The sequence below is a fragment of the Pteropus vampyrus genome, unplaced genomic scaffold (assembly GCF_000151845.1).
Source record: "Pteropus vampyrus isolate Shadow unplaced genomic scaffold, Pvam_2.0 Scaffold14, whole genome shotgun sequence".
NCBI lineage: Eukaryota > Metazoa > Chordata > Mammalia > Chiroptera > Pteropodidae > Pteropus > Pteropus vampyrus.
In genome coordinates, this window is record NW_011888795.1 from 7,933,581 (window position 1) to 7,959,795 (window position 26,215).

Sequence of the window (26,215 nt, forward strand, 5' to 3'; positions counted from 1 at the left end):
GAAGAAACTAAATTCTCATTTGATATAGCCTATTTAGTGTTTTCTGTGAGTTGCACCCTCTTACTGGATATTCAGAGATAATTTTTGGTAGATATGGATATACAGAGGTTGGGAGAAAAGAGATAGCACTCAAAATGCCTCAAAAAGTATAATTCACATAGTAAATTATAGGTGCCTAATTTTATGGTTAGTTAGTAACCTTATGTTTCTGACCTGGAGGACAAATTGTGTAGAAAGAACAGAGGGTTTTCCTACCTATGAGAAGGAAAATTTCAGAGGGAAAACTTTATTCCTGTGGTACAATAAACCACTTTCTGCATTTTCTTAATTCAACTGGTTAGACCTGCAGTTAGTCAAAATTCTTCCTAGTTTCTGGAAATCAGTTGATGGTCACTCCCAGTTTTCTCTTTTGACTATTCATCATCTTATTCATCATTAAATGTATTTGAGAAGAAACTGGTAAAAAGGTGTATCAGTAAATGACCAATGGTCTGGATTTTGGAATCCCATCCAAAATTACCTTTACAAATTGGGCGTGTTCCCAAAATATGAGATTAAATGACATTTAACTGTTGGCTATTGATATTACTAAAAATCACTATCCTCCTTTTGCAGAGTATAGGTGAATTTTTTACAAGGATACAGACACTTAAAAGAGTCAGAGTAGGGTCCATTCAGAGTATGAACTCCACAAGCTGGATTTCTAGTGCCACTGATTCGATCATATTTACGTAACCAGTGCTTTTGAAGATACTTACATAAACTTCCTGCTTCTACCATGAAAAGAATTTAATATTTACTAAACATTGTGTCCTTGGATGCTTTCCTCTTAGCTATTACGGAATCAAAGATCACTGAGAAGCAAGTGCTAGCTAAAGATCAAGTGGCTTCAGTCCCCCTGGAAAACCATGCTGCTCAATCTTCAGGCTCAGAATCCCCCATCGTGTACCTGAAGGATGTCGTGTGTTATCTGTCCTTGCTGGAGATGGGGAGACCTCAGGATAAGCTAGAATGTAAGTACGCACCCCGACAAGGGGCCTCAGCTTTTTTCCTAGAGGAATATCTACTGTCCTGCTCATCATTCTAAACATGCTGGAGATTGTTCTGGGATCATGGGTATGGGTCCTGCCCCATTGGGAGAGGTTTTCCGGCCCTGTCGTGAGCAGTGATATGAACATTTCCTAGAGTCAACCCTGGGGTCCAGCATCAGTTGTATGGAGAGTGGGAAATGCATCTGAGGTCTTGGTATTGAGAGCCAGGATTTGGAAAGGGAAGAGATCTCTGCAAGGGGTCAAGACTCCCTTCTTTTGCTGGCAGAATTTCCTGAAAGCCTGCAACTAGGAAGCTGTTGCCTCCCCTTAGTAGATTTTTCAAGGGAAGATGTTCAGCATCTGTCTTCCTTCTCCTCTTCCGTGCCCAAGCAACGCTTACCTATGAAGAATTACTTTTTTCTTGAGATCTAATCAACCTCTGTCTTATGAAAGCTTATTTTCATTTCTCACCCATCCCCTATCCCCACCCCAAGTTTTTTGGCCTCTAGAGAAAAGGAGCTAGTTAATTAAGGGAGTTGAGCTTGGTTTCATGCTGCTACTAAAATTGGTTGCAAAAACTTATCTTCAGGAGGAAGGTAATAGCTGGTGACAGAAAGAAAGCCCGCAGTGGCTGAAACAGTCTTGCAGATGACTCACTCTAGGGATGGTCTCATTGGCCTCTGAGTGAGCCTGCAGGAAAACTTTTTAAAGCAGGAGATGATAGGACCTTGTTAAAAATATGTGAATATTGTTTGGCTTCTCTTGGGACCTTAGTAGACATTAAGGAGAAAACACATACAAAAGTCAAAATTCCAGGAATTAGTAAGACTAATGAACAAAGCTTAAACATTAGCAAGGAAACGTCTGGTAAAGGTTAATCCCTGCCAAGAACAAAATGAAACAGTTTGCTCATTAGCGGAGTTTAAAATCATCTCCATAGGTTTGAGGTGCTAACAGTTGCAGATCTTAAAGGCTAATTTGGAAGCAGATGTAGCAAATTTCTGTTTCTTCTGGCTAATGTTAAAAGTGAAATGTCAAATTATTTCCAACATTCAGCTGGATTTTGAGCTTCAGGTGTTATATTTGTTCATAAATACCAGAGAGAATGTGACAGATTCTTCATATTCGTGGCTCTCAGACTCAGTCTTATAATAGCAATAAAAAGAAACATTTTTAAAAACTTTTTATTGTAGAAAATTTCAAGCACAGATAAAAGTAGAGAGTACAATGAACTTCAATGTACCTATCAGCTACCTTCAGCAGTTACCAGTTTATGGTCAATCATGTTTTATTTATACCTCCTACCCATTCCCTCTACCTCAGGTTATTTTCAGACAAATTCCAGACATCATATAATTTCGTCTGTAAATATTTCAGTATGTACCTCTAAAATATGACTTTTTCTTAAATATAACCACAACACCATTATCACATCTAAAGAAAATGATTCCTTACTATTATCAAATATTCAGTCAGCATTTGCATTTTCCCCATTATCTTATATATTTTCAACTGTTTATTTGTATCGGGATCCAGGTTAGGTCCATACATTGCCATTGGTTATCATGTCTCTCCAGTCTCTTTAAATCTTTTGCTTATTTTTTTTTCCTTGTAATTTATTGTCACGGGACCTTGGTCATTTGTCCTGTAGAGTTTAATTAAACCAAATAGATTCAAATCCTCCCTTGATTTTAATGATTGAAAACAAATTAAGCTTTTCTTTTTAATAACCAAACGTGTGTTTTTGGAAGTAATAGCCTGAAATCCCACCTATCACCAATGCAATAATAACAATAATAACTCTTCTCATCGAACACCTTGTATTTGCTAAGCATTTTAAATGAATTATCTCATTTTAACCTCATAATAACCCTAGAAGATTGATAGGATTATTCTCATTTTACATGAAAGAAAGCACAGAAAGGTTAAATGACTTGCCTGAGGCCAGGATGCTGAAATAAATAGGTGCTTACACTTTCTAGTTCTACTGTTCATACACAATAGGACCGAGAGAGTTTGTGTTAGAGACTCATCCCGGCCCAGGACCTGGGAGCAATGCCCAGTGGGAAGTTCTCTCCTTCTTTACATCATTCAACCATCTGTTGGGTAAGTCAGCCTCCTATGTTGAGTGCCTCTGACTGGGACATTCTGAGGAATCACAAAAAATCAGAAGCCCGTGACCCTACTTTAAACAATTTAAGCTCAAACCAGAGACACACCACTGAATAAACAAGCTGCAGAGACACTAAAACATGTAGAAGGAAGTGAAGACCGAAAGGCAACTTGATAGGAGTGATGTGGCCCCGTGAGACCCAAAGTGGTTGCATGGGGGAGGGTCTGGGGAGGGGTGATCCGCAGAGAAAGCAGGCATGACGAAGGGTTGTAAAGAATGGGAGGAATATGGAGACATGTTCAGCTCTGCTCCCCACCCTGCTTACTTCCGAGACCACAGACAGGATCTCTACCTTTTATATGAACAAAATGCAAGTTTCCAGGTCCTATAAGTGAACATTTAGTCCTTTGCTCAGATATCTCTTTCAGGTCGTCCTTATCCTACATCACCTATCACTAACTCATGATATAGAGGGTGTTTCTGAACAGCATGTTGACATTTTATAAAAAGAAATACAATAGTTTCTGTGATAATAACTACATTATTGAGGATTAAATAACTAATAATGACAAAGCGCACAGGACAGTACATTGTACATATTAAATGCTACATATAAATGTTCATTAATGAAAGGATATAAAAATAAAGTAAATTGAGTGCTTTCTACATTCCAAGCACTGTAGATTTAGTATATGATTTACATATTTATTTTCATTTTTAAAAAAAACAGGAGAAAGAAACTATTATACTCTCCATGTTTCAGATGAAGAAACTGAGCCTAAAGAAGTTGACTTATTTGATGCCTTAGAGGTAGTAGGGCAGGGCCAAGATTTGAATCTGCCTAACCCCACACCCTTTCTGTGTGCAATAGAAGCAATGCTCCATCTATATTTCTGGTACCTCTGCCCCACCATCAGCTGGGCATTTGCTTTGAGTTGTGTTCCAGTGATGCTGAGAGATACGAATGCTCTACATCAGCCACAGAGTTAATGCTTAGGCAGTCGCAGAAGCCAGGTGGCTTGGTTCTCGTCCCTCTTCCCACACTCTCTGTAAGGAAGTCAGACTCTGTGCCTTGGGGAGTGGGTGAGCTGGTTGCAACAGCCTTTGCCCCAGTGATGGTCAGAACTGATCTAAAAACTGGCAGCAACAGAGCCTCAGCTCGTCCCTGGTGCCTGGAGGACACCTCAAGCCTCACCTCTGTGTTTCTTTCAGTCATGTTTCGTCTCTATGATTCAGATGAGAACGGTCTCCTGGACCAAGCGGTAAGCTCTCCAAACATCCCTCCTTGATCCAAGAAAGCCTGGGGGAGAGGGGAGCCAGTGGATAAAGAGTCTGAAAACTGTTTCATCTTTACAAGAACAACAATGTCTCAATATGGGCTGCAGAAATGAATAGACCCTCCCCGCCCCAACTCCCTTCCCCCACCACCATATTCTATTTCCAAAGAGCCAGCCTGGAGGACAGTGAACTTCAACTTGCCTTTTTATTCCAGAAACCCAGGATCATAAAATTTCAGAATGGGGAGATGCTTTAGTATCTCCTCTAGTTTAACTTCCTAATGGGTTCAGAAATTCTCCTTACAATTTCCTGCTGGAGCTCATGGGCAGACAGGAGGAGGTAGGAGAGGCAGCAAGACCAGGGCGAGAGGGCAGGAGGAAGGAAGGTTCAGGTAACTGCTTGTGTGCTTTGGCATCACCCTTGCCTTCCTCTCGTACCCCAGGTCACTAGCTCTAGGAATCTGGTTCTATGTGCTCTGAGCACATGATTCCATCTCATTGCACCTGGGAAAGCCTGAGACTCACCCTTACCGCTCAGGAATAAGAAGGGATAGGTGCAGTGAAAGGAAGGATGGAAAAGGAAGAAGGCAGAGAGGGGAGAGGGCAAATAGAGTCAGACAGGCCTTGTCTTCATGGCTGGCAGTGTTAGAGATGGAACTCGTTAACAGAAAGGCTCTGAGGTTGAGGTGCATAGGGCTGAATTAGACCAGAGGGAAGGAGAAAGGGAACAAGTTTATTAGACCAAACAAAACATCTCAGTTTCCTCTAAACCCCAGAGTGTCTTTATGAGATCCCTACAGCCACATTGCAGTGCCATGGGTTGGGTCATGACAAGGAACAACCAGAGAATCACAGATTCAAACATTTGGTCAACATGTATTTATTAAGTACCTATTATGTGTCAGGTACTATTCTAACACTGAGGATACTGACAAAAGTCCATGCCCTCATGAAGCTTTCACTCTAATGCAAACACACTTACTGAACAACATAGGAAAATATGTGCTAGAGGAGTGTGCTAAAAGAAAAATGAAAGAGGGAAAGGAAGTGTTGGGGAGAACTGCGGTTGTAGCTAGAGGAGCCAAGGAAAGTCTCCCTGAGGAGGGGACGTCCGAACAGAGACTTGAGGGAGGTGAGGGACAAAGTCATGGGGATATCAGTGGATGTGCCTTTCGAGAGAGGGGACAGCAAATGCAAAGGCCCTGAGGGGTGCCTGAAATGTTAGCAGATTAACTAGGAAGCAGAATTAGTGAAATTAGTGACAGATGAGGTCAGAGTTAATAAGTAATAGGAGGTGAGATCAAAGGAGTAATGGAATGCGGGGCTGGGGGTGGTGGTGGAAGAAATTTGCAAAGCATTTTCGAGCCTCTAGGTGATCGAGAGGGTTTATGTGGAGAAATGGAGAACCACTGGAGATTTTGAGTGGAGGAACGACGTAGTTGACTTGAGTTATAATAGGATCACTCTAGTTGCTGTGTTGAGTCCAGACTATAGGGTGCAAGAAGAGGTACCGGGTAGGAGGCTATTGAAACTATCAAAACAAGAAATGATGGTAACTTGCACCAGGGTAGAAGCATTGCAGGCGGTAAGAAGTGGTTCAATTCCGGATATATTTGGAAGGTAACTTCAGTGGACTGAAGCAGTCTCAAAAAGAGTTATTTGATTCGACTTTCCAAGAATCCCTGGCAACTGGACACCCAGCCTCTTTGTGAACACTCCCAAGACGGGAGAGTTCACCCACTGCCTTGAAACAGCAGCTCCACTGCTGGGGTGACCGTTAGAGAGGTTTTTCTTCCTGTACAAAAGGCACCTCTAGTCTGCCAGAGCAATTTCAATACAAAACCTGATTCTGCTCTCCGCTCACCACCCCAGTGGCGAGGACAAAATAGGCCAACCCTCAACTCCTCCTCTCTACATCCCTTGGTTTACTTCTGCCCTCTATAACTGACCAGGACATCTGACCAGTGGAACATACCAGTTCTACACAATTGTCCTCCCCATGAAATGCCGGCATATTGCACTGGCTGCTTCTCATACTCTGCTCTGCCCATCTTGCCACACGGGGTTTGATGTTGAGTCTTGCTCTGGAAAACACACCTTCACTTGGTTTCTCCCTTTGATGTGTTCTAGGAGATGGATCGTATTGTCAACCAAATGCTGCACATTGCCCAGTATCTTGAGTGGGATCCCATGGAGCTAAGGCCTGTGAGTTTCCAGAAACATGGGGCGACTTCCAAGTGAGCTTCCAAGAGACAAGTGGGACACACCCAGGACTTGCATACAAATGTTTACTATGCAGGCTCCCCGCTACTCATCTGCTTACAGACAGCTTCTCTGGGATCCTACACCTTGACCTCACACTTCTCTAATAGGAAAAAACTATAGACAGCGGGGGAAAGTGTAGACATAATTCAAAGAATAATTCTCCCTAACCTTTTCACCAGAGCTAAATTTTTATAACAAGCATTCATAGATCAAAGAGTTTACAGCTAGAAAGAATTTTAAAGATTCTTCTCAATCACCAGATAATATAATCATTATATTTTATATATCTTTTCTCTAATCCTCACTGCAGTGCTACAGATATAGCAATGTTATTTCCATTTTACAGATGAGCAAAGCAGAACCCAGAGTCAGGGTTCTGACTTACGGTAGGGCAGAGCCAGGCCTGGAGCCCTGGTCCCCTCACCCCCACATGCTCCCTCACTGCTCTACTCACTGTGAATCAGAGGGAAAGGAGGTAAAACACAAGCCAGGCAATGCATAACAAATAAGAGGGCAGAGGTGGGCAGAGAAGTCGAGGATGAAAGTGGACAATTGCTGCTCTGTGGATTCCGCAGATACTGAAGGAGATGTTGCAAGGAATGGACTACGACCGGGACGGCTTTGTGTCTCTACAGGAATGGGTCCATGGAGGGATGACCACCATTCCATTGCTGGTGCTCTTGGGCATGGATGATTCTGTAAGTCAGCAAGCCTGAGCTCAAAGATCTCTTGCCTTTCAGGAACATCAAGCTCTATGTGGAAGTTAACATCTATACGTCGCCTTGGCTTCTGCCCTAGTGCTCTAGGTCAGGACAAAAGTCCTCTCTTTTTACCCTATTAGTGACTGAAATATATTCATTCATTTGACAGATGCGTCCAGAATTATAACTAAATAAAGGTACTGTTTTGAGCTCTGTGAGAGGACACAGATATCATAGTCACCCACCAGAAGATTATACTCGACCAGGCAAAGGCCAAACAAATTTCAAGGAAGAATTCTATCTTTGTCACAAATTAGGGTTAACAATTCTTAGGAAGTTGAGGAAGAAAGAAGAAAAGGAAAAAATACCAATTCATTGTGAAGAGAAGGGCAGTCAATGATGGTATCTTATTTAACAGTCAAAACAACCAGATAAGGTAGGTATTTTTTCCCCAACTTATACAAACGGAAAACTGAGATTCTTAGCCTAAGGAACAAAAAAGGAGCCAGAATTTATTTGTACTTGATACCAAAGATCCTGTACTTTCTAATGACCCACACTTTGGGGTGAGATCAGTGGGAAGAAATACTGGAAGGTGTTTGCTCTGGCCCTGAAGGTATCATACATGCAATTTTGATATCCTATTTTTTAGATAAAGATCAAGTAGATGGACCGAGAAGGATGTTTAATCTGATTTACAAGAACGGGTATGATTTTGTGTTAGAAGGTCGTGGAAGAGAGAGCTTATGGTCAGGAGAATACCTTGATCGAAGACTCAAATGAAAGAAAGTTCAAGGTGTATTAGAGAAACCTCCCAGTTTGATCAGAGTAGGGGATAAATTTAGAGGTTTAATAGAAAGTCAGTGGTTATGTATGCCTGCATCTGACCTAATCAGTTACTGCATTTTCTGCTTAATTACCAAGGGAGGTAACTTTCATACAGGAGGTAGAAATGGTGACATTGAGCATTTACCAGGTTGTGTGCCACCTCTTTGAGATTACGGAAATGTTATAGAGAGGAATGGAACAGGAAGTTCGGCCGGGCTATCCTCTGACGGTCGTTTCCAGTTATGTCTCCATCTGACAGTTCTGCACTTCAGAACCGACGCTGAGCCTTCATTTCCAATACTCGAGAACTAAGAATCCTTCTATCATCTAAAAGCATGTCCAATTCTTTCCAACTACTCAATCGAAATCAAGGAACCAGGATCTATGCAACTCCCTTCTTATTCCTTAGAACCCTAGAAAGTCAGAGCTGAAATAGACTTTGGCGATCCCTGGTCTATCCCCTTCATTTTACAAACTGAGGGCCAGAGAGGTAAAGGACGTGCCCGTTAGTACCTGGTTAGTACCAGAGGCCATCCTCCATATTCAGGAACAGCAGACCACTCATTCAGTGACCCTTTACCAAAAAGCTACTGGGTGCAAGAACCCAAATGAGCGAGGACCTGGGGGCGCTCAAATAAGTAGATATACTTTCTGCTATATAATATTCAAGACTATACCTGAATCAAAACAGAAGTTCTACTTGGGCGCTGTTCCAACATACCTGTTTTTTCTCTGAAACATGGAAATAGAGATGAGATATTTTAATCACAAAGAACAAATGTCTATTTTCTATTTGCTATCTTGGACTTGCTGAACCCAAAGTGCCACCAGTCCTTTGCATGGGGTGGACCTACTGTTTTATGGCTGGAGGAGGGAGAGACAATTTCTTCAACATTCTCCCCAGTGTCTCCTCCAAATCAAGAATGTAGCAAACAAAAAACAAATGTGAATTTAGTTTTCATTAATCAAAAGTTTTATGCATTTATTTTTAAATATACAGTAAATTTTAAGTTTCTACATTTAATATTTGGGGCACAGAGAGTGCATTCCTCAGTGTCTAAAAAGTCACATTGCTCGTTTGGCTTTTTCAAAACCCACACATGGCCACTAAAATGTCTGAGATCTCTGAATGCGATGCATGAGAAACAATCTGTCTCCCAGTGAAAATGCAGAAGCAGCCTAGTGCATGAGGAAGGTTACGTCCACATCCTGCAACCTCCAATTGTGTAGAAATGAACGAGCCACATGATGGTGCTATAACCCAAACAAAAAAGGGTCCTTTTCCTTCTTAGTTAATATCTGTGAAAATAATATCTAAGAGAGAGTCAGCTAACTGATTTAGTTAATAAAGATGTTTGCAGGTAAAATGACAGTCCTTTGGGCCCACTGAACAGTGCTGTAGTTTCCTTTCTGTCTATGAATAACACCCTGGTTTGTGGAGGAAGGTGAGAAAGATGGAAGGAGGCCAGCAAGAGCCCCCAGTTCGACTACTGGCTTAGTCACATATTACTTGTGCAGTCTTGGGCTATTTATATAACTTCTCTGAGTCTCCATTTTTTCATTTCTAGAATAGGTATAAATCTACCTCCTTATACATAAGAAAATATTCTTTCCTTTCTTGTGTGTCCTCTACTGTCTAGCATGGAGTAGGAGCCTAATAAAAGTTTTCATTTATAATGTGTCAGGCGCTGAATTAGGAGATTTGCTTGTATTATTTAATTTAATTCTTACAAAAATCCCTCGAGGATGATGTTTGTCAAGGAACGAATGAATCGGTCTTTTAACAAATCACTTAATCAATTAGTGAACCTATTTATTAAAGTAAAAAATATTAGGTAAAAAGGCTATAATTCTATAAATCTCAGGTCTTGGAAGAAGTAAGTTTTCGAGGCAGTGTAGGAAAAAGAGCTTACCCTGACCCCAGGAGGAGACTGGCATTTAGAAAAGTATATGGGCTCCTCTAGAGACCGCTAGCAGAAGTCAGCAAACCAGAGGGGCCTGGAAGTAAGAACCGGGTTTGAGTCCGGTGCGCTGGACTCTTAGTACCTGACTGTCAACACTCACCACCTTACTACAGTAGTTTTTTTTTAATACCCTAAGGTCCAGCCTAGAGTGGTGCTCTTTTGATGGAATGTATGAGAAAGGTTCAGGGACAAAATTCAAGGAGGGAAGTTTGAAAGTCACAGCCTCCAGCAAGGCTGCGTGCTCAGAGGCTAGATGGTGGGAGCTTTGGTGTTCAGGAAAGTGTGGGATTATGTGAGGCTTGGCTTCTCTAGTGGAGAAGGATGAATTTGCTTCTGAGCCAAGTCAGGAGGAAATGTCTTAACCCTCTCTCTGTTTTACTGTTTTATCTGTGTACAGAAAGTTAATGAGAAGAGTGCATTGTTTTTACTAAACTACTTTTTTCTGATTATAGAACTAGTACATGCTCACGATAAAAAATTTGGAAAATACAGAAAATAAAAATTAGAGAATAAATAAATTCATAGTGCTTCCAGCTCTAGCTAACCTCTGTTAACAATTTAGTGACATTTCTTCCCATCAAAGATCTTATTATATAAAACCGAGATCATAATAGATCATCAAATTTGCATTCTACTTTTTTTATATAGCACTGTATGATGAACATATTTCCATGCAATTAGATATTTTTTATCAATATTTTTTGATGACCACTTAACATTAAATCGCATGGCTCTACCACAACTAACTTTTTGGTAATTTTGAGACCTTCAGGGTATTTCCAGTGTTGTGTTATTTTGCTAGGTTAAACATTGGATAGAGCAGAAAAATGCTTACCTGTCTTTTAAAAATTATTTGTTTAGGATAGAATCCAAGAAATAAAATTTGTAAGTCAAAGGTTACAAACATTTAAAGGATATTAGATAGATAGATAGATAGATAGATAGATAGATAGATAGATAGATAGATAAAAAGAAAGTTTGTTCTGATTTACACTTCCACCAGCCGTGTAAGAAAGGGCTTGTTTTCTGCCCCCCCACAACATATACTGTCACTCAGATATCCCTAATTTTTAATATTTAATAATTTTTAATATTTAATAATCTTAGAAAACACACGCACACAAAGAACTTCCTTTTGATTTCCATTTCTTTTAAAAGAATCCTTACATCAGTAAAATAATTTAATATCTTATCCTTCAAAAATGAGAAAAGAGTCTTTTTAGAAAGAAGAAGGCAGACAGGAGGCTTCTGCTAGCCCACGGCTTCTGCCAGCTTGAGTCACCTGCTGGGTGCCCCATTTCCTTCCTATTCCTGCAGGGCTCCTCGGGGGATGGGAGGCACGCCTGGACCATGAAGCATTTCAAGAAACCAACCTACTGCAACTTGTGCCACGTCATGCTGATGGGCGTTCGGAAACAAGGCCTGTGCTGCATTTGTGAGTAAACTTCCTTCAAACCCCTTTTCCCCAAGAAGTATCTTGTTCTGCACATGGTTGAGGCATTCTAGAAAAACTCTCGGTATTTCTGCTTCCTAGCTTTAAGGACCTCTCATATTGTTTCAACAGCAGAGAACAAAGCAAAACCTCCATGTTCTATTTTTGTTCTACCCAAGTCAAATGGATAAGTGTTGTCCCATTGCTGAAGTGCTGTCATGGGCTGCTGACATTCCCCTCCCTCACCTCGGAAAAAGTTATTAAGGTTCACACATAATTAAAAAGTAGCTCATACTAATTGCAGTTGGGTTTTACTAGTGAATAGTTTGGGCGGTCAGAAGAACCTTTATAAAAAAAAATAATAAAGTAACATGAAACTATATTTGTAAATGCAGTGGAAATTAAGACTATCTATTGTTTCACTTTATAATCCATTTAGTAAAGTCAGACGGGAGAAGAGAAAAAACACTTGAAAAAGAAGAGAGGGAGACTGGAGAGGAGAACAGAAGAAAGAGATGGAGGGGAAGGAAGGAAGAATGGGTCATGTAGGATTTGGGGAACAGGAGGAGAGTGGGGTGGCTGCAGTGAGAAAGCTTCGTAGGGCTCAGGGTACATGGGTGCAGAGTCCTGCCAATCACCTCACAATACAGACAGATCTGAACCCACCAGAGCCCGGGGAGCTGCTGCTGCAGAGAGGGCCCATGAGTGTGTCCAGGTCATCAGTGTTTCTTTTAAACATGCACACGTGAGCTAGGTAACCGCGGCCACAAAAGTCATCTTAACAGCTGGGCCCAGTGTTCACCAAGAGCATCTGAAGACTAAAGAAAGGACCCACCAGTCTTTCTAGCACTCATTCAAATCCAGCTTTCACTACTTTTTATAGATTCAGTCTCAGTCTCATTCCGATTAAGCTCTAGGTTGGGCCTCTGCTGTTCACATAGTAGTAAGCAGTAGACACAACAACAATAATAATAATTTATGAAATAGCCATTGTGACCCATAGATAGCGAGGATGACTCCTCACACTGCCCTCAAGTAGAAAGTGCCCTCTGGAGGTGCTCTCCTGCCACATTCACTGCCCACAGAGGAAGGCAGTCTGGCAGGGTGGAGGTTACAGAAGCGTGCCTGGGAGAACTGTGGACTCTCTTCTCAGTGAACAACTGGAGACTATTTTGAATTTCTGTTCGGCAAGGCCAGCTCCATATGTCCCCTGCCCCTGACTGGCCACCGAGAAGGAGGCACGGGCCTCAGCTGGAGTGGGGTTGGGGGTGGGGTAGCTGGACCTTCCTAGGTGGTCACTCACAAGCACTTTCCTCCTTACTTTTTTTTTTCAGACTGCAAATACACCGTCCACGAACGCTGTGTATCCAAAAACATTCCCGGGTGTGTCAAAACGTACTCAAAAACCAAAAGGGGCGGCGAGGTTGGTGACACCTATTGCCTTGTTTTACTGCATGCTGCGTCCCAGGCAACATGTCCATCACCACAGATTCCTGGGCAGGAAGGGGCTTTGGGAGCTTTATCCAGTCCCTTCTCTGTCTTGAGGATTATCCTTAAACCATCTCATTCATCCATCAATGCATTAAGCATCTCCCTGGTGCCCACCATGTACCAGGCACTGTGCTAGGGGGACACAGGTTATTAGATGGACCTCAGCCTGCTGGGGAGCTGTGCAGACTCGAGATAAGAAGAGAGACAGGCAGGTAAGCAGAGTACTAAGTAGTGAAATTGAGGACAGCCACAGGGCTGTGGGGGACGCACAGTTGAGGCACCAATGGAGGAGGCAGGGAAGCTTTTACAGGCAGATGGCATTTCAGTTGTCTCTTGAACCCAAATCAGGAGGACTTCACAACACACAGATGAGGGCACGGCCCCCAGGCAGAAGAAGCCTCGCGTGCAAAGGCACGGAGGAGACGCGGTTTATCCTGGGTCCACACCTAGTCTGGTGTGACTAAGCAGAGGACGCGTAAAGGGAAGTGGCAGGAGATATGTTCTGAAAGTGGTGAGATCCAGCCTGAGAAGGTCTTGGGACGCCAGATGAGGAGGTGGAAAGGAGTTTCCTAGGCAGCAAAGGGGACACTAGAGTTGCTTTGAGCACATGAGGAGACCACTGCGTTTGCGAATTAGATTAATTGCTCTGCTTCTTCCAGCCCGGCTTCTTTTCAGTGTGTTTCTTTTTTTTTGCTCAAGGTGAGGCCAGGGATTAGTGAACATCCTAGCAGGAGGCATGGTGCAGGAGAGAGGTCTGAGGGAAAGAACTCTCCCAGCAGTGAGTGCTGCACCGAGGGCCCGGCTAGGGTGAGGTCCACACTCACCAGCTGTGCTCTGACATGTCCACGGCAGCACAGTGGTGGCTGTGTCTATGCTGCGTGACTCCCACCCGTGCCAGCTGTTAAGTATTTTGACTGTCCTACTGGCTGAGGTAGAAAAGATGAAGGGAGAGTTTGAGAGATAATTTGGAGGTACCACCTCTGGGACTTGGTGATAGAGATGTAGAGGATGAGAGAAGGAAAGAGGTTGGGAACTCGGCCACTGGGTGGTGCTGTTCACCGAGTCTGGAAATAGGTTCTTCTCAAAATTAGCAGGGGAGGGACACTCTTGAGTTCCTGCAGGGAAGATTCCAACGAGGAATCTGGGTCAGGAGATGGGTAGCAGGTGGGAGTAATATCCAGCCTCCGAAAGAGAGGGCTCCTCCAAGGGCACACATGCATGCCCCATGAGACACTGCATGGCCTCGTCCATACACCTTTCCATGTCCATGCCTTTCACCAGGATGCATGGTATACCTCCTGGGCTTAGGCTCTAAGCCTGCACTCTGGTCACTTGTCACACATGGAACAGAGGGAGGCCACTGAGGGGCCAGCAGGACACATTCACAACCTTCTGAGTCTTCAGGAGCAACCCAAGTCCTTCATCATCTCTTCGAATCCCAGAAGAGGATGGAGAAGGCAATGTGGTGTCCGGAGACAACCGTGAACTTGGAGTCAGAAGACCTGGCTATGAAGCCCTGCTTGGCCACTTCGCAGTCTTGGAGCCTAGGGCCAGTCACTTAACCTCTCTGAAGCCTCATTTCTTTCTCTGCAAAATGGAAATAATAATGACCTCGGAGCAAATTCAATATGGCCATGTAGATGACAAATCGATTAGCAAACTAGGTTCTTTATACACTCAGGGGATGAATGGCAGAAGGTGAGAAGCTACAAAATAAAAGTGACGTCTTCAAAAACAACAATTTTACCAAAAACCATTTGGGAAGAGGGCATAGTAACTTAATTGATAAGTAATTTAAAACTTTAATATAAACATGGATGATATCATGCAAATATTTCATGTGTTTTTAATATTGTATTTGTAGTTGGCCCTTCAGACTAGACCCCCCACTTTCCCCTAGAGTCCATGCCCTCTTCCTTCTGCTATCCAGGGTGCCCTGGTGGAAAATTTTGAGAAGTTCTGTAGAATTCCTGGAGGAGACAGCTGAGGCCTCAGGCCCCCCAGAATTTGGTGGCTGTACTCACAGACACACACATACACATGTATTCCTACCCGCTTCCCAAGTTCCTAGGCTGCCCTAGTGTCATTTCCTGACCAGGGAGCAGATACAACCAGCTCTCCAGGAAACAGATGTGAAAGCTGCAAGCTTTGGCCTGTTTCTCTAGCTCCTTCTAAGAGTTCTTCTCAACTTTGAGTGCACACTATAATCACTCAGGGTGCTTTAAAACATACTAATGATGGGTCTCGTCCCCAGAGACTCTAATTTATTTGATCTGGAGTGAGGGCTGAGCTTTAGAACTTCTGGAAGCTCCCTCAGGTGTTTCTGATGGGCTGCTAAGGCTGAGAGCCACCGGCCTATAGAAGACGGGAAGGGAAGTTATCCATCAGTGGGCCCCTCCAAAGGGCCAGGACTGTGTCAGGAAGGCCCTTTTAAGTGTGCCATCTCATTTAATCCTTCCAGCAAACCTAGAGGTGGGGCTTATTATGCCATTTCTACAGATGAGGGACCTGAGACTCAGAGAGGTCCAGGAACTGGCCAAAGGTCGCCCTGCTGCGAAGTGGAAAATCAGTGACTCCAACCAGTTTTATCTGCTGCCCAAGCCCTCCTTTGTTTCCCTGCATCGCGCTGCTTCCAGAACAAGGTGCACACAAAAACGTCACTCTGAGAGGGGTTCTGCAAGACAGACAGATGGACTGCCAGACCAGCTGCTGCTCAGAGGCTTGACTGCCAGGGTGAATGAGCTATTTAAAGCACAGGAAAAGTGTTTTTTTTTTTTAATCTACGGTGATTAGCAAAATGGTGGTTAGGCAGGAAGAGACCACATCAGTGCAATGCAGCAAAGCAGCCCAGCACCCAATAATTGCATAAGCTAAATGGGAAACAACCCTTCCTGGCCTCCCCACTCCCTGTGCTCCTCCTCAGGCCCAGGGCCCCGAGGCGTGGTTCTGCAGCCTTCCCTGGTCTCCTTCCCTTCCCTCCTGCAGGTGATGCAGCACGCGTGGGTGGAAGGGAACTCTTCTGTCAAGTGTGACCGGTGCCACAAAAGTATCAAGTGCTACCAGAGTGTCACCGCGCGGCACTGCGTGTGGTGCCGGATGACGGTGGGTTGGCGCCCAGGGCAGCCCTGCTTCTTGTCAGTATGGTTTTTTTTCTCAAGCTGAGGCCTGGAATTAGTGAACATCCTAGCAGAGGGCATGAGCAGAGCCAGGGGGCCAAGGCTGGGAGGGAGCCCAGAGCCCCCATTCAACGCCCTAGGTCTGACAGTTCCTCCAATGAATCACCAAGCTGCCCAGAAAGAGGCACATCCCCCCCAGAACCAGGGGAGTGGGGCTGCTTAAGAAGAAGCTGGCCAATCTACTGTCTGTGTGGCCCGGCAGCTATGAATTGCAGGCTAGACCATTTAACTTTCTTCACCTAGGTGTCATCTGGGGCCAGGGGCACCAGCAGAGCTGGAGAAGAATTAGACACTAGAATCGTGTCCCTTAAGGAGTCAAAGGAAGGCACACTCTTTAAAACAGCCCCACTGCCTGGGCCAGAGGCATGTACCTGCTGCTGCCAGCCACAGCCAATGTTCACTTCCCCTCTAGACACCTGGACCTGCCCGACCTGCCTGCAAAAGCAAACTTGGTGCCATGTCTTGTCCCCTTAACAAAGCCCCGTGGTCGGCCTCAAAAAGGACGTGTCTCCAGATCAAACTGCAGAGCTCTTAAGATGCAGAGGTTGAGTCACGGGGTTTACTTCCAGCCTCTCATTAATTTGTTCGACAGGATCTTCCTTCCAGTGTCTCAGAGCCGAGGGAGCAGATATACAGGGAGCTCTCGAATCCACACAGGATGCCACACTGAAGGGTCACAGGCGGGCTCGTGACTGCTTTGCTCCAGCAGCCATTGGCAGCACTTGGTCTCTTCTCTGCCCATGGCAGACTGGTACCCTTAACCACATACATGCACACACACACCACACACACACACACACACAATGCACAAAAGAGACACACACAACACAGCACACATACACACACACACACACCACACACACGCACAATGCACACACAACACACACACACACACACATTCGGTTATACTGCCAAAGCCAGCAGTGCATCAGGATTTGGGGGCGCGCTAGACAGCTTGCCTACCCAGTAAACCTCCAAACCCTCATACTCGACATTTCCTTGGTCAGTTTCATTCACTCTCACGTTATTTCCTCCAGTTTCACCGCAAATGTGAATTATCCACGTTGTGTGATGGTGGGGAACTCAGGGACCACATCTTATTGCCTACCTCGATATGCCCAGTCACCCGGGTAAGTGCCGCCACCCTGCAGGGCTCTGCCCCCACCCCCACCCCTAACCCATGCACATTTCAGATGGAAGCAGCATTCAGACATTCACAATCCTCAGAGGGCTTCCTCAACAACCTTCGGGTGTGTGTTTTCAGCACAAGTTTAAATGAGGTCAGTGCCGCACCCGTGAGATTGTGACGAAAACTCTCCTGATTAAAATGGTTCCAACTGCTGGTGACCCAGAATGCTCTGAAATGGCCCATCGAGGAAAACACATTCCTTCGAAGCACCCTGCAGGCAGAGCACAGCTCAAGGAACCTCGGTCACCACCTGAGCATGGCTAGGGCTTGTCCCTTGTCCCCGTCAGCCTCTCTCCTGTGTCTACACATGGACTTCCCTCTGCTGGAGGATTTCTACTTTGGTGTCTCAGCCCTATTTGGAAATGAGTGTAGCAAAATTACACTTCTTTTATCTCCATCTGAAACTTTTCTGTCTCCTGGGTTGAAGATTCCTCTTTCAAAACAAGCACCAAACACCTTAATTGTCCCCTTTCCATCTTAAAGATGTTGCCAAGTCCCACCGATTCCTCACAGCTCATTCTTGGCTGGACCAGCCACTCCTTTCTCAGTAAAAACTGAAGAGAAACCTCCACTTTGGAAAACCATTTGGCAGTATCTACCAAATTGTAAATACAAAACTTTACTACCCGACAAGACCTCTCCTTTGAATCTACCTGAGAAACAGGAACATTTATTCCACCAAAATACATGCACGAGAATGTTTGGGGCAACTTTATTTATAACAGTGAAAATGTGGAAACAAACCAAAGAAACATTGATGGGAGAATAGATTTTTAAAAAAAGATGAGGCACATTTGTATCATGGAATGCTACATTGCAGTGGGAAAAAAACTATGCATAGATGCAAAATCATGGATAACTTCAAAGATATAATGCTGAACAAAAGAAGCTAGACTCAGAAAAAGACATGCTCTATGATTCATTTCTATGAAATTCAAAAGACAGGCAAAACCAGTATGGTCTCAGGAGTCACAGCCGCATGAGACCTGAAGAGGCAGTAGTTACAAGGGCATTCTGAATGCAGAAATTCATCAAGCTGTAGATTTAGATGTGAGCATTTTACTATATGTGAAATGAACCTCCCTAAAATAAATAATAAACATTTTTTAAAGCAAAAAGGAGGACAGACAAAACTAAGAAAACTAACTCTTTCAACATCACATCATTTAGATAGTGCTGAGCAGAGAAGCCAGATCTAAGACCTTGCTTCTCAGAGCTGGAGCTTCTAAATCAACAAAGTAGATTTCTGCCAATTTCAGTGTTTTCTCTCCCCATGTCTCTTCCAATGTCTCGAAGTTAAAGTCAGAGCAAAAGACGACAGAGTCCTGGAGAGTTCTAGAGAGACCCATAGGGAACCATTTCTTTTTTTAGGTCCAAAGCCCCACTTTGAGAAAGTCCTCCTACATTATACTGGTTTTCTGTTCTCTTTCTTTAAATTAACCATTTGTTTTTCTTCTGATCTCTTTTTTGATATTAGGCATTTTTTTAAAAGATGCTTGTCTTTCCTCTCTTCTCACAGGACAGGCAAGGCGGGAAGTCTGATGGCAGCGTGTCAGCGACGGGTGAACTTGTAATGCAGGTACCTTGGCGAGCCCAAGTCCGATTGATCATTCGAAGTTAGTCCAAGACTTTGGAGAGGAGGACAGGGTTTGGGTTCTAGAGAAATATATCTCAATATTTGCTTTTTTATTTGATCAATTATATAACACAAGACACTTTATTTCCAACCTCTAGAATTACTTTGACCACCACACTGTAGGCAAGGGGTGAGAAGGGAGGTTGATTGATCCCATTGCTGATCTAATGGGCTTTATCGCCTTTTTAGGAACAAGTTGCATGAAACTTCAATATACACAGCCCCTAAATAATAACAAAAATGTGACCTAACAATGGGTTTTCAAAGACTGCCAAGCTGTCTCCAGAATATGATTGACCAAAACGAAGCTAACACATCCAGAATTTCTTCTTCACCCTTAAATGTATACTTAAAAGCTAATTTTTCGCTTGGGTTCACCAATGAGCATCTGCTCTTTGTATCTGCCACAAAGTCCCAGGGAATGCAGGAAAGGCAGCATAGGGAGGTACAAAGAGTACTAGAAAAGGAGATAGACAACTAAGTCCTCCTCCTCTGCTTCTGAGCCTTACGTTTCCTTGTTTGAAAAGGGGCATAGCAATCCCTGCACCGCCTGTCTCCCAGAGATGCTACGAGATTAAATGAGAACATGCAGATTAATGTGTTTTGAAAATGAAAACAGAAGCAATGATGGGGCAACCTTAATAATGTGGGAAAGCTCTAGACACCTAGAAAGGCAGAAAGTCAAGTGGAGCAGACACACACACACACACACACACACACACACACACACACACACACAATGCAGGTATACAAGTTGTTTATAGCTGGCTTCCATCAGGTTATCCTGCATCTGTTCTCACTGAGCAGTGCCCTTGCTGTCAAGGTTGTTAAATATTTTGAGTATCACTCTCAGAGGTAAAGAATTACTTCTCAAGCTCCAAAGTGCTTCTGAGTGTCATGTAGACAGTCACCCTGGGCAGCTGAGAAAATTCTTTAAAATCATAAAGAATGCTACCATTCATTTCAAACAGCATGGCTCAGTGTTTGCTGGGATTTTAGCTTGAGATCTGGAAAAGTGGGCATTAGATATTGATTGTGAAGCAGAGCTGCATCTCTGTATCAGTGTGTCCTTCAGCTAAATCCACAAGTATTTATTGAGCACCCACTCCTATATCTGGTGTTATGTGGTCTTTGGTAGGAGAGTTATACATACCTCCACCCTACTTTAGGGGCATTTAAAATCCAGTTGCTGTTTTGAGACATTTACCTAAGCAAATAAAAAACAAAATCAAATACAAAGACACAACAGCAAAAGAAACCCAGAAGAAAGCACACGTTTCAAGTGCAATCGTTTCGGTTGCAGTAATGCAGGAAAACTTCATAGAGGAAGTAGCTCTTGAACTTGGCCCTGAGGCTGACAAGTTTTTTAAGAGGTTGCAAAGAAGGAAATGGGCATCTCAGGGCATTGAGCAGGAGAGGAAACAAGGGTGAGCCAGACCCACAGGGTGGGAATGCAGGAGACACGCTTGCTAGAGCCAGGCTTGGCTGGAACCGCAGTGAGGGTTAGAGTAATTAAGAGATAACAGTCGAGTGGGGCTACCCAGAAACACCTTGGACACCAGGTTAAGAGATTTGGATTTTATCCTCTGGTCAATAAGGTGTCGTCAAAGGTTCTTAAGCAAGAGTCGCACGACTGATGTGATGTTCTGGGAAGGAACTACATGGGAACAACGGGACTTACCTGAGCTGGAAAAGTCCCAAGCAGTGTGGTCACTGTGGCAGCTGCCAGAGAGAAAAGGACATTTCAGGGAAAGAATTGGCAGGATGAGGTGTCCCCCTGGATGACTGGGTGAATGATGATAGTGCCTTTAACTGAAACAGGGAGCCAGGAGAGAGGACTAGTTTTATGGGGGTGGGGAGGCAAGATAGGGCAGGTATGGGGTGTGTTGAGGTTTGGAGCAACCTGGTTGAAGACATCTGGTTGAAGGTTCCCACTGGGCAGTGAGAAATGTGGAACCAGGGCTCAGGAGGAAAATAGGTACCAGGGTGGAAGTGATGGTTACCTTTATGAATGTTATTTTATTTAGATGTTTGACCAGATCATATTCTAAGATCGTATTCAGTTACATCCCTCACTCTAATCTTGTGCTGTGGGCACAATGCCACAACATTGTTGAATGATTTGAAGCTATGGTGCCATTGTCCCATCTCTGATTTCAACCTCAAATCATTGTCACTATTAACACTACTTAAAGGCCACTCAAGCTGAAGAGTGGTCTGAACTGTTTAACCCCTCAAAAAACTCAGCCAGTGAACTCCCACCCTCCTCTCCCCCATGCCTGGAACTGCTTCCTATCCACCTCTCCCAGAAGCTGTCTTAGCACCAGCTCTCATCTCCTTCCCTCTACTGGCTGAAACAGAGCTAATTTCTTTTTCTTTTATCTTTTAAGTATAAGATCATCCCTACCCCGGGGACCCACCCCCTGTTGGTCTTGGTGAACCCCAAGAGCGGAGGGAGACAAGGAGAAAGGTATGTTCTCTTCTTTTTCAAAATAGAGAAGCTGGGACAGGCTCATGGGTCCTTTCTTCCTCTCAACCATAATAGAGTAGACTGTGGAGACAGGCAGATCTGGATTCGAATTCCAGCCCTACTACTTACTACTCGATGACCAGGTTCTAGTGACTTATTGTCCCTGTGCCTTGGTTTCTTCTCTGTAAATGGAGATAATAATTTCCCCTCTGATAGGGTTGTTTTGAGCGTTAAATTTGATACAGGGCTTAGCCTAGGGCCTGTCACATGAGCTATATTATGGCACCTAGAGTCAAACCTGAGATGCCTATCTCCTTCCTAGCCTCTCAAGTCTTTTCTTGATTTAAGAGATGTGGCGGGACTCATTTGATTGGAACCTCCTGAGAAAGCAGGGACTTGCCTCATCAGTGAAGGAGAGAGGGGGAATGGGCAAAGCAGCTCTGCCCCCCAGTCCTCTTCAGCTCTGGGGTAATGAACAGATGGCATGGTGATCTGGAATCCATGTTTTAAAAAGTAATAAGTAGAGTTGAAGCAAGAGCTATGAGAATCCCCACCCAAGTCCAAGGGGCAGAGCAGCCCTTCTGAACTGACCGAATTAGTCCCAAGCTGGAGCTTTGAAACTAAGCCTAGATGGGGTCATCGTCACCAGCCCTCGCCTGCCCCAGTTCTTCTGCCTCTGTTTCCTCCTGCTTCCAGGATTTGGGGGTGGGGGGTGGGGCCTTCGTATAGTCCACAAAAAGCAGAACTGGACTACCTAGAACATTCAGAATATTTTGGAGAAGGTCTTCATGAGGGAAAAACTTTTAGGTGAATGGAAGTTCTGTTTTCTGGGTTTCTCTGTCCTGTCTTCTCTGTAAAGGTTGGTACTTCTGGGGTTGCGGGTTAGAGGCTTGGATAATGGGGAAGCCTTGAATCAGGGGGTGAGGGCCTGAGTGCTGGTGGCTGGACCTGAGACTTCAGGGTCTGCAGGGCCTGCATTCTGTCTTCTCCCCTCTAGGGTTGAAATGGACCCTCATTCCCACCATCAATGGGCTCCAGAGATGTTTGCCCTACTGTGACTTCTCATGATGACATTCTCCTTCTCTGTCTCTCTCTCTCTCTCTCTTTTTTTTTTTTCCACCCCCATAGAATTCTTCGGAAATTCCACTATCTGCTCAACCCCAAACAAGTTTTCAACCTGGACAATGGGGGGCCTACTCCAGGGTACGGAAATATAATCCTTACTCTTTATTTCTCCCCCTTCCTGTTGAGTCTCTGAAGAAGATACCGTTTTTTGTCACCTCTTGTTTGTCTTTTTCATCTGTGGACTTGTCTTTCCTGCCATTTTAGTCATTTCTCTACTTTTCCTTACGTTTACTCTTATTTCCTCCTGGAGATGCTCAGGAACACTCATTATGTTTAACTCTGAGAAGTAGCCTCGTGCATACACCATTCATTTGATTGACAGGCTGGGCAGGCTGATAAATTATTTCAACTTATTTGCAAGGCTGTGTTAGCTGATATCTTCATGCTGAATTATCAGGGAGGAGGAAAGAATTTTCTTATCACTGTCAGTCAGTAGTTCTGCCGTGTGTTCTGTTGTGGGGCATTTTAGGATCAAAACAATTGGTTATTCAAAGAAATCCCTTCTTTTCTAAATCATCCATTTTAGAGATTATTAAGCTACCCCAGCCCTTCTCCTCTGTCATCTGCCTACTGGCTATTTCACTGCTCATTAGAGAGGAAGAGCAATGAGAAGAGACAAGGCAGACCCTTTGCAGCTTGACTGAAAGTATGGTGGGAGGAGGTGGTCCTGTGTCAGCACTAACGTGATGAGCCGTAGGTTCATGTAATCAGAGACCCCTCCAGCATCAGGACTGGAAGACACCGAAGACAGCTTTTTACCAGAGGAGCCAGTGCCCTGGAGAGGTGCTGGTCAGAGTCTATCTCAGTGCCAAGTCCTCGGGTCTGTGCACGCCGGGCTGGGCTTTTCAGCACACTTTGCCTTTCAGCCACTTCGCCCAACCTCTTAACATGTTTTTCTACTCTGGGTTCACCAAGACCCTGAGAAGGGCTGGAGTAAAGACTCTAAAAAGAAAATCTGCCCTGTCGTCAGTTGTTTGACATAAAGCTATTATTAATGGCAGTGGTAGTGTAAGACCCAGTTAAAAGGAGAAAGAAACGTGAGTCAGATTCAGCTCCTCTGCCATGATTTACCTGGAAAGCTAATTTCAGAGCCCACCTAAATTGCTGCGGGTGCCATCACAGTCACTGTGATTGCTACTTACTGCTCTGTTATGACTCGTGACCTAGCAGCAGCCCATGGATACCTTTACCAGCCCACTCTCTTCTCAGGCATTTTAAAAGTTGAATACAGTACTCTAGCTTAACCTCATCTGTCCTAAATTGTTTTCGCCCTGGATGACAAGCCTGGTGGCAACTTCCAGAGCTGCTGTGCCTTAAGTATCTCTGATGTGTCAGTCCATAATTAGACAGGCTGTCTAGGTGAAGGGAGCCTCTATCAGAGTTTACTTCCTATAGGAGAGCAGGGAATGAAGGGGAAGAGAGGGAATGTGAATTTGCCCACACATGCATCAGTGACTCAGAAAGCCCCAGGGGTTTTCTCAGACCACCAGGCTGAGCAAAGAAGAAATACTGAGCTTCAGTTTCCCACATCCCACCCCCGAGGTGTCCACAAGTCATATTTGTTCTTAAGCAGAGGTTCTTAACTTTTCTGTGCCAGGATCCCATTTGGAAGTCTGATCAAGCCTGTGGACTCTTCCTCAGACTAATATTTAATATATAAAATGAAATATGTAGGATTACATACTAAGGAAATTAATTATGTTGAAAACGATTATCAAAATGTTTAAAAAAATTGTAATATGGGAATATATGTGATTTACTAACACATTATATAGCAAATTTCAGAGGCAGGTCTAATACCTATTGTAAATTAAAAGCAGTGACGAGCACAAATGACAGTATGAGACATCCGCCACAACTATAGTAAAACATTAAAATACCTATGATTTCGACTGCTGACGAGCCACAGGTATTGTTAATACCTCTGTGATTTGTCCCCTGCATTTGTAGTTAAAGGAAATGCTAAATTTCAGTTAGAGCTTAGGGAAGATAAGAATGTAACATTTTCTCTTTCAAGTTCTTGGCCCTCTGGATTCTATCCACAGACCCTTTGGAGGTTCATGGACCCCAGATTAAGAGGCCTGCTCCAAAGGGTTAAGGCCTCTGAGGGGAGATGGTGCTCACTGCACTTAGGTCTGGACCCACAGGCGAGCAAGATGAAGATCCAGCTAGTTCAGTACGTCTGACTTAAGGTGAGATTGTAAGGACAGTGCAGGCAAGAGAGCCAAAGGGGAATCGAAATATTGGGGGTGAGTCATATTGTTGCAAAGTAAGCAAACTATGGATTCTTCTGCACAAATAATAGACAGTTTCTAGAAAACCATTTTCTGTGTTGAATGCTGAGTCAGCGTCTCCTCAAACAAGGATGGCTCCTGAGATTCACACTCAATGCCATTGCTTAGTAAGTTCTGGTTTCAGAACATTAAGTCACCCTTTCAACCCCAAAAGGAATCAAGGTCATAACATACCCCCGGGGAAGGTGTGGAGGGGGCCGGGGGGACTTTGACTCAGGAGTGTCAGAGGTCAGCCACGACAGAGTAAACAAGACCATTTTGGCCTTTCTTCTACTTCCCAGACTGAACTTTTTCCGCGATACTCCAGACTTCCGTGTCTTGGCCTGTGGAGGAGATGGGACAGTAGGCTGGATTTTGGATTGCATTGGTAAGAATGGGCTGGGAGGCCTTTGCACTTTTCTTATAGTAAGTATATTTAAAGCCTAAGGAAGGCAATAAAAAAGAAAGAGAAATGGAGCCATGTCTTATTCATCCTTGTTTCTACTCTTGAACCAATGCTTGACTAAATATCTACTTTGGGTGGAAAAGAGAAAGAAAGAAGACAATGGAAGGATTCCCACAGCTACAGATGTGAAAATTCGTTTTAGGCCTTGCCTCAGAAACATCTTTCATGGTCAGGGTTTGGGCAGTGGCAGGCCAGGCCAGATTGGGGGGTTAAAGGGAGGCAGGACCGAGATTCCAGGTAGATCCAGGGTGGATGATAAAGGTCAGAGAACCAAGCATAGATGCATAGCCCAGGGCAAATCTCCTTGAGATGAGCATTTGGAGCCCAAGCCCAGAGAGCTCATCTAGAAAGTGCAGATCAGTGCAAAACAAAGAAAGGCAACGTTGGGCTGTGTCTGATACACCTAGATCAAAGGGGGAGTGGGAAGAGCCCAGGCTGTGAATCACAGGGGCCCTGGATTCTAACCTCGCTCTGTCTGGATCTGTGGGTCCTTGGACACATCACCCCCAGTAAATGATGGAGACTGACTCTGTAATTCTTGGATGGAAATATATTCAAGATCTAACTCTGGAGAACTCAGATAAACACTGGAACATGGAACATAAGAACAGGAAAGGGAAGAGCTGGGGACAGCCATCATCAAGGTCTGAGACTGAACTCAGAGCCCTGCTTCCATCTTCCTGTCATTCATTCCACAAATACTGCCTGTGCACCTCCTGTGCCAAGCTCTCCTTGATGCAATGGAGATGCAACAATGAACAAACGGACAAAAATCCCT

The 26,215-nt window shown here is 44.1% G+C and overlaps 1 protein-coding gene across 5 annotated transcripts in view; it reads left to right on the forward strand.

The window, feature by feature from the left end:
• DGKG (diacylglycerol kinase gamma) overlaps positions 1-26,215 on the forward strand; it is a 141,765-nt gene that overhangs the window by 14,968 nt on the left and 100,582 nt on the right. For 2 of the 5 annotated variants that reach the window (XM_023525965.1, XM_023525977.1), the window contains exons 5-15: positions 4,357-4,406; positions 6,552-6,626; positions 7,262-7,384; positions 11,497-11,614; positions 12,946-13,034; positions 16,088-16,204; positions 17,316-17,408; positions 18,987-19,046; positions 21,494-21,573; positions 22,702-22,776; positions 25,274-25,359. In XM_023525965.1, the coding sequence (XP_023381733.1) occupies positions 4,357-4,406; positions 6,552-6,626; positions 7,262-7,384; positions 11,497-11,614; positions 12,946-13,034; positions 16,088-16,204; positions 17,316-17,408; positions 18,987-19,046; positions 21,494-21,573; positions 22,702-22,776; positions 25,274-25,359 (966 nt within the window). Of the gene's footprint in view, positions 1-4,356; positions 4,407-6,551; positions 6,627-7,261; positions 7,385-11,496; positions 11,615-12,945; positions 13,035-13,182; positions 13,315-16,087; positions 16,205-17,315; positions 17,409-18,986; positions 19,047-21,493; positions 21,574-22,701; positions 22,777-25,273; positions 25,360-26,215 lie in introns of those variants that run through there. The other 3 variants (XM_023525972.1, XM_023525979.1, XM_023525982.1) reach the window with 3 other exon arrangements.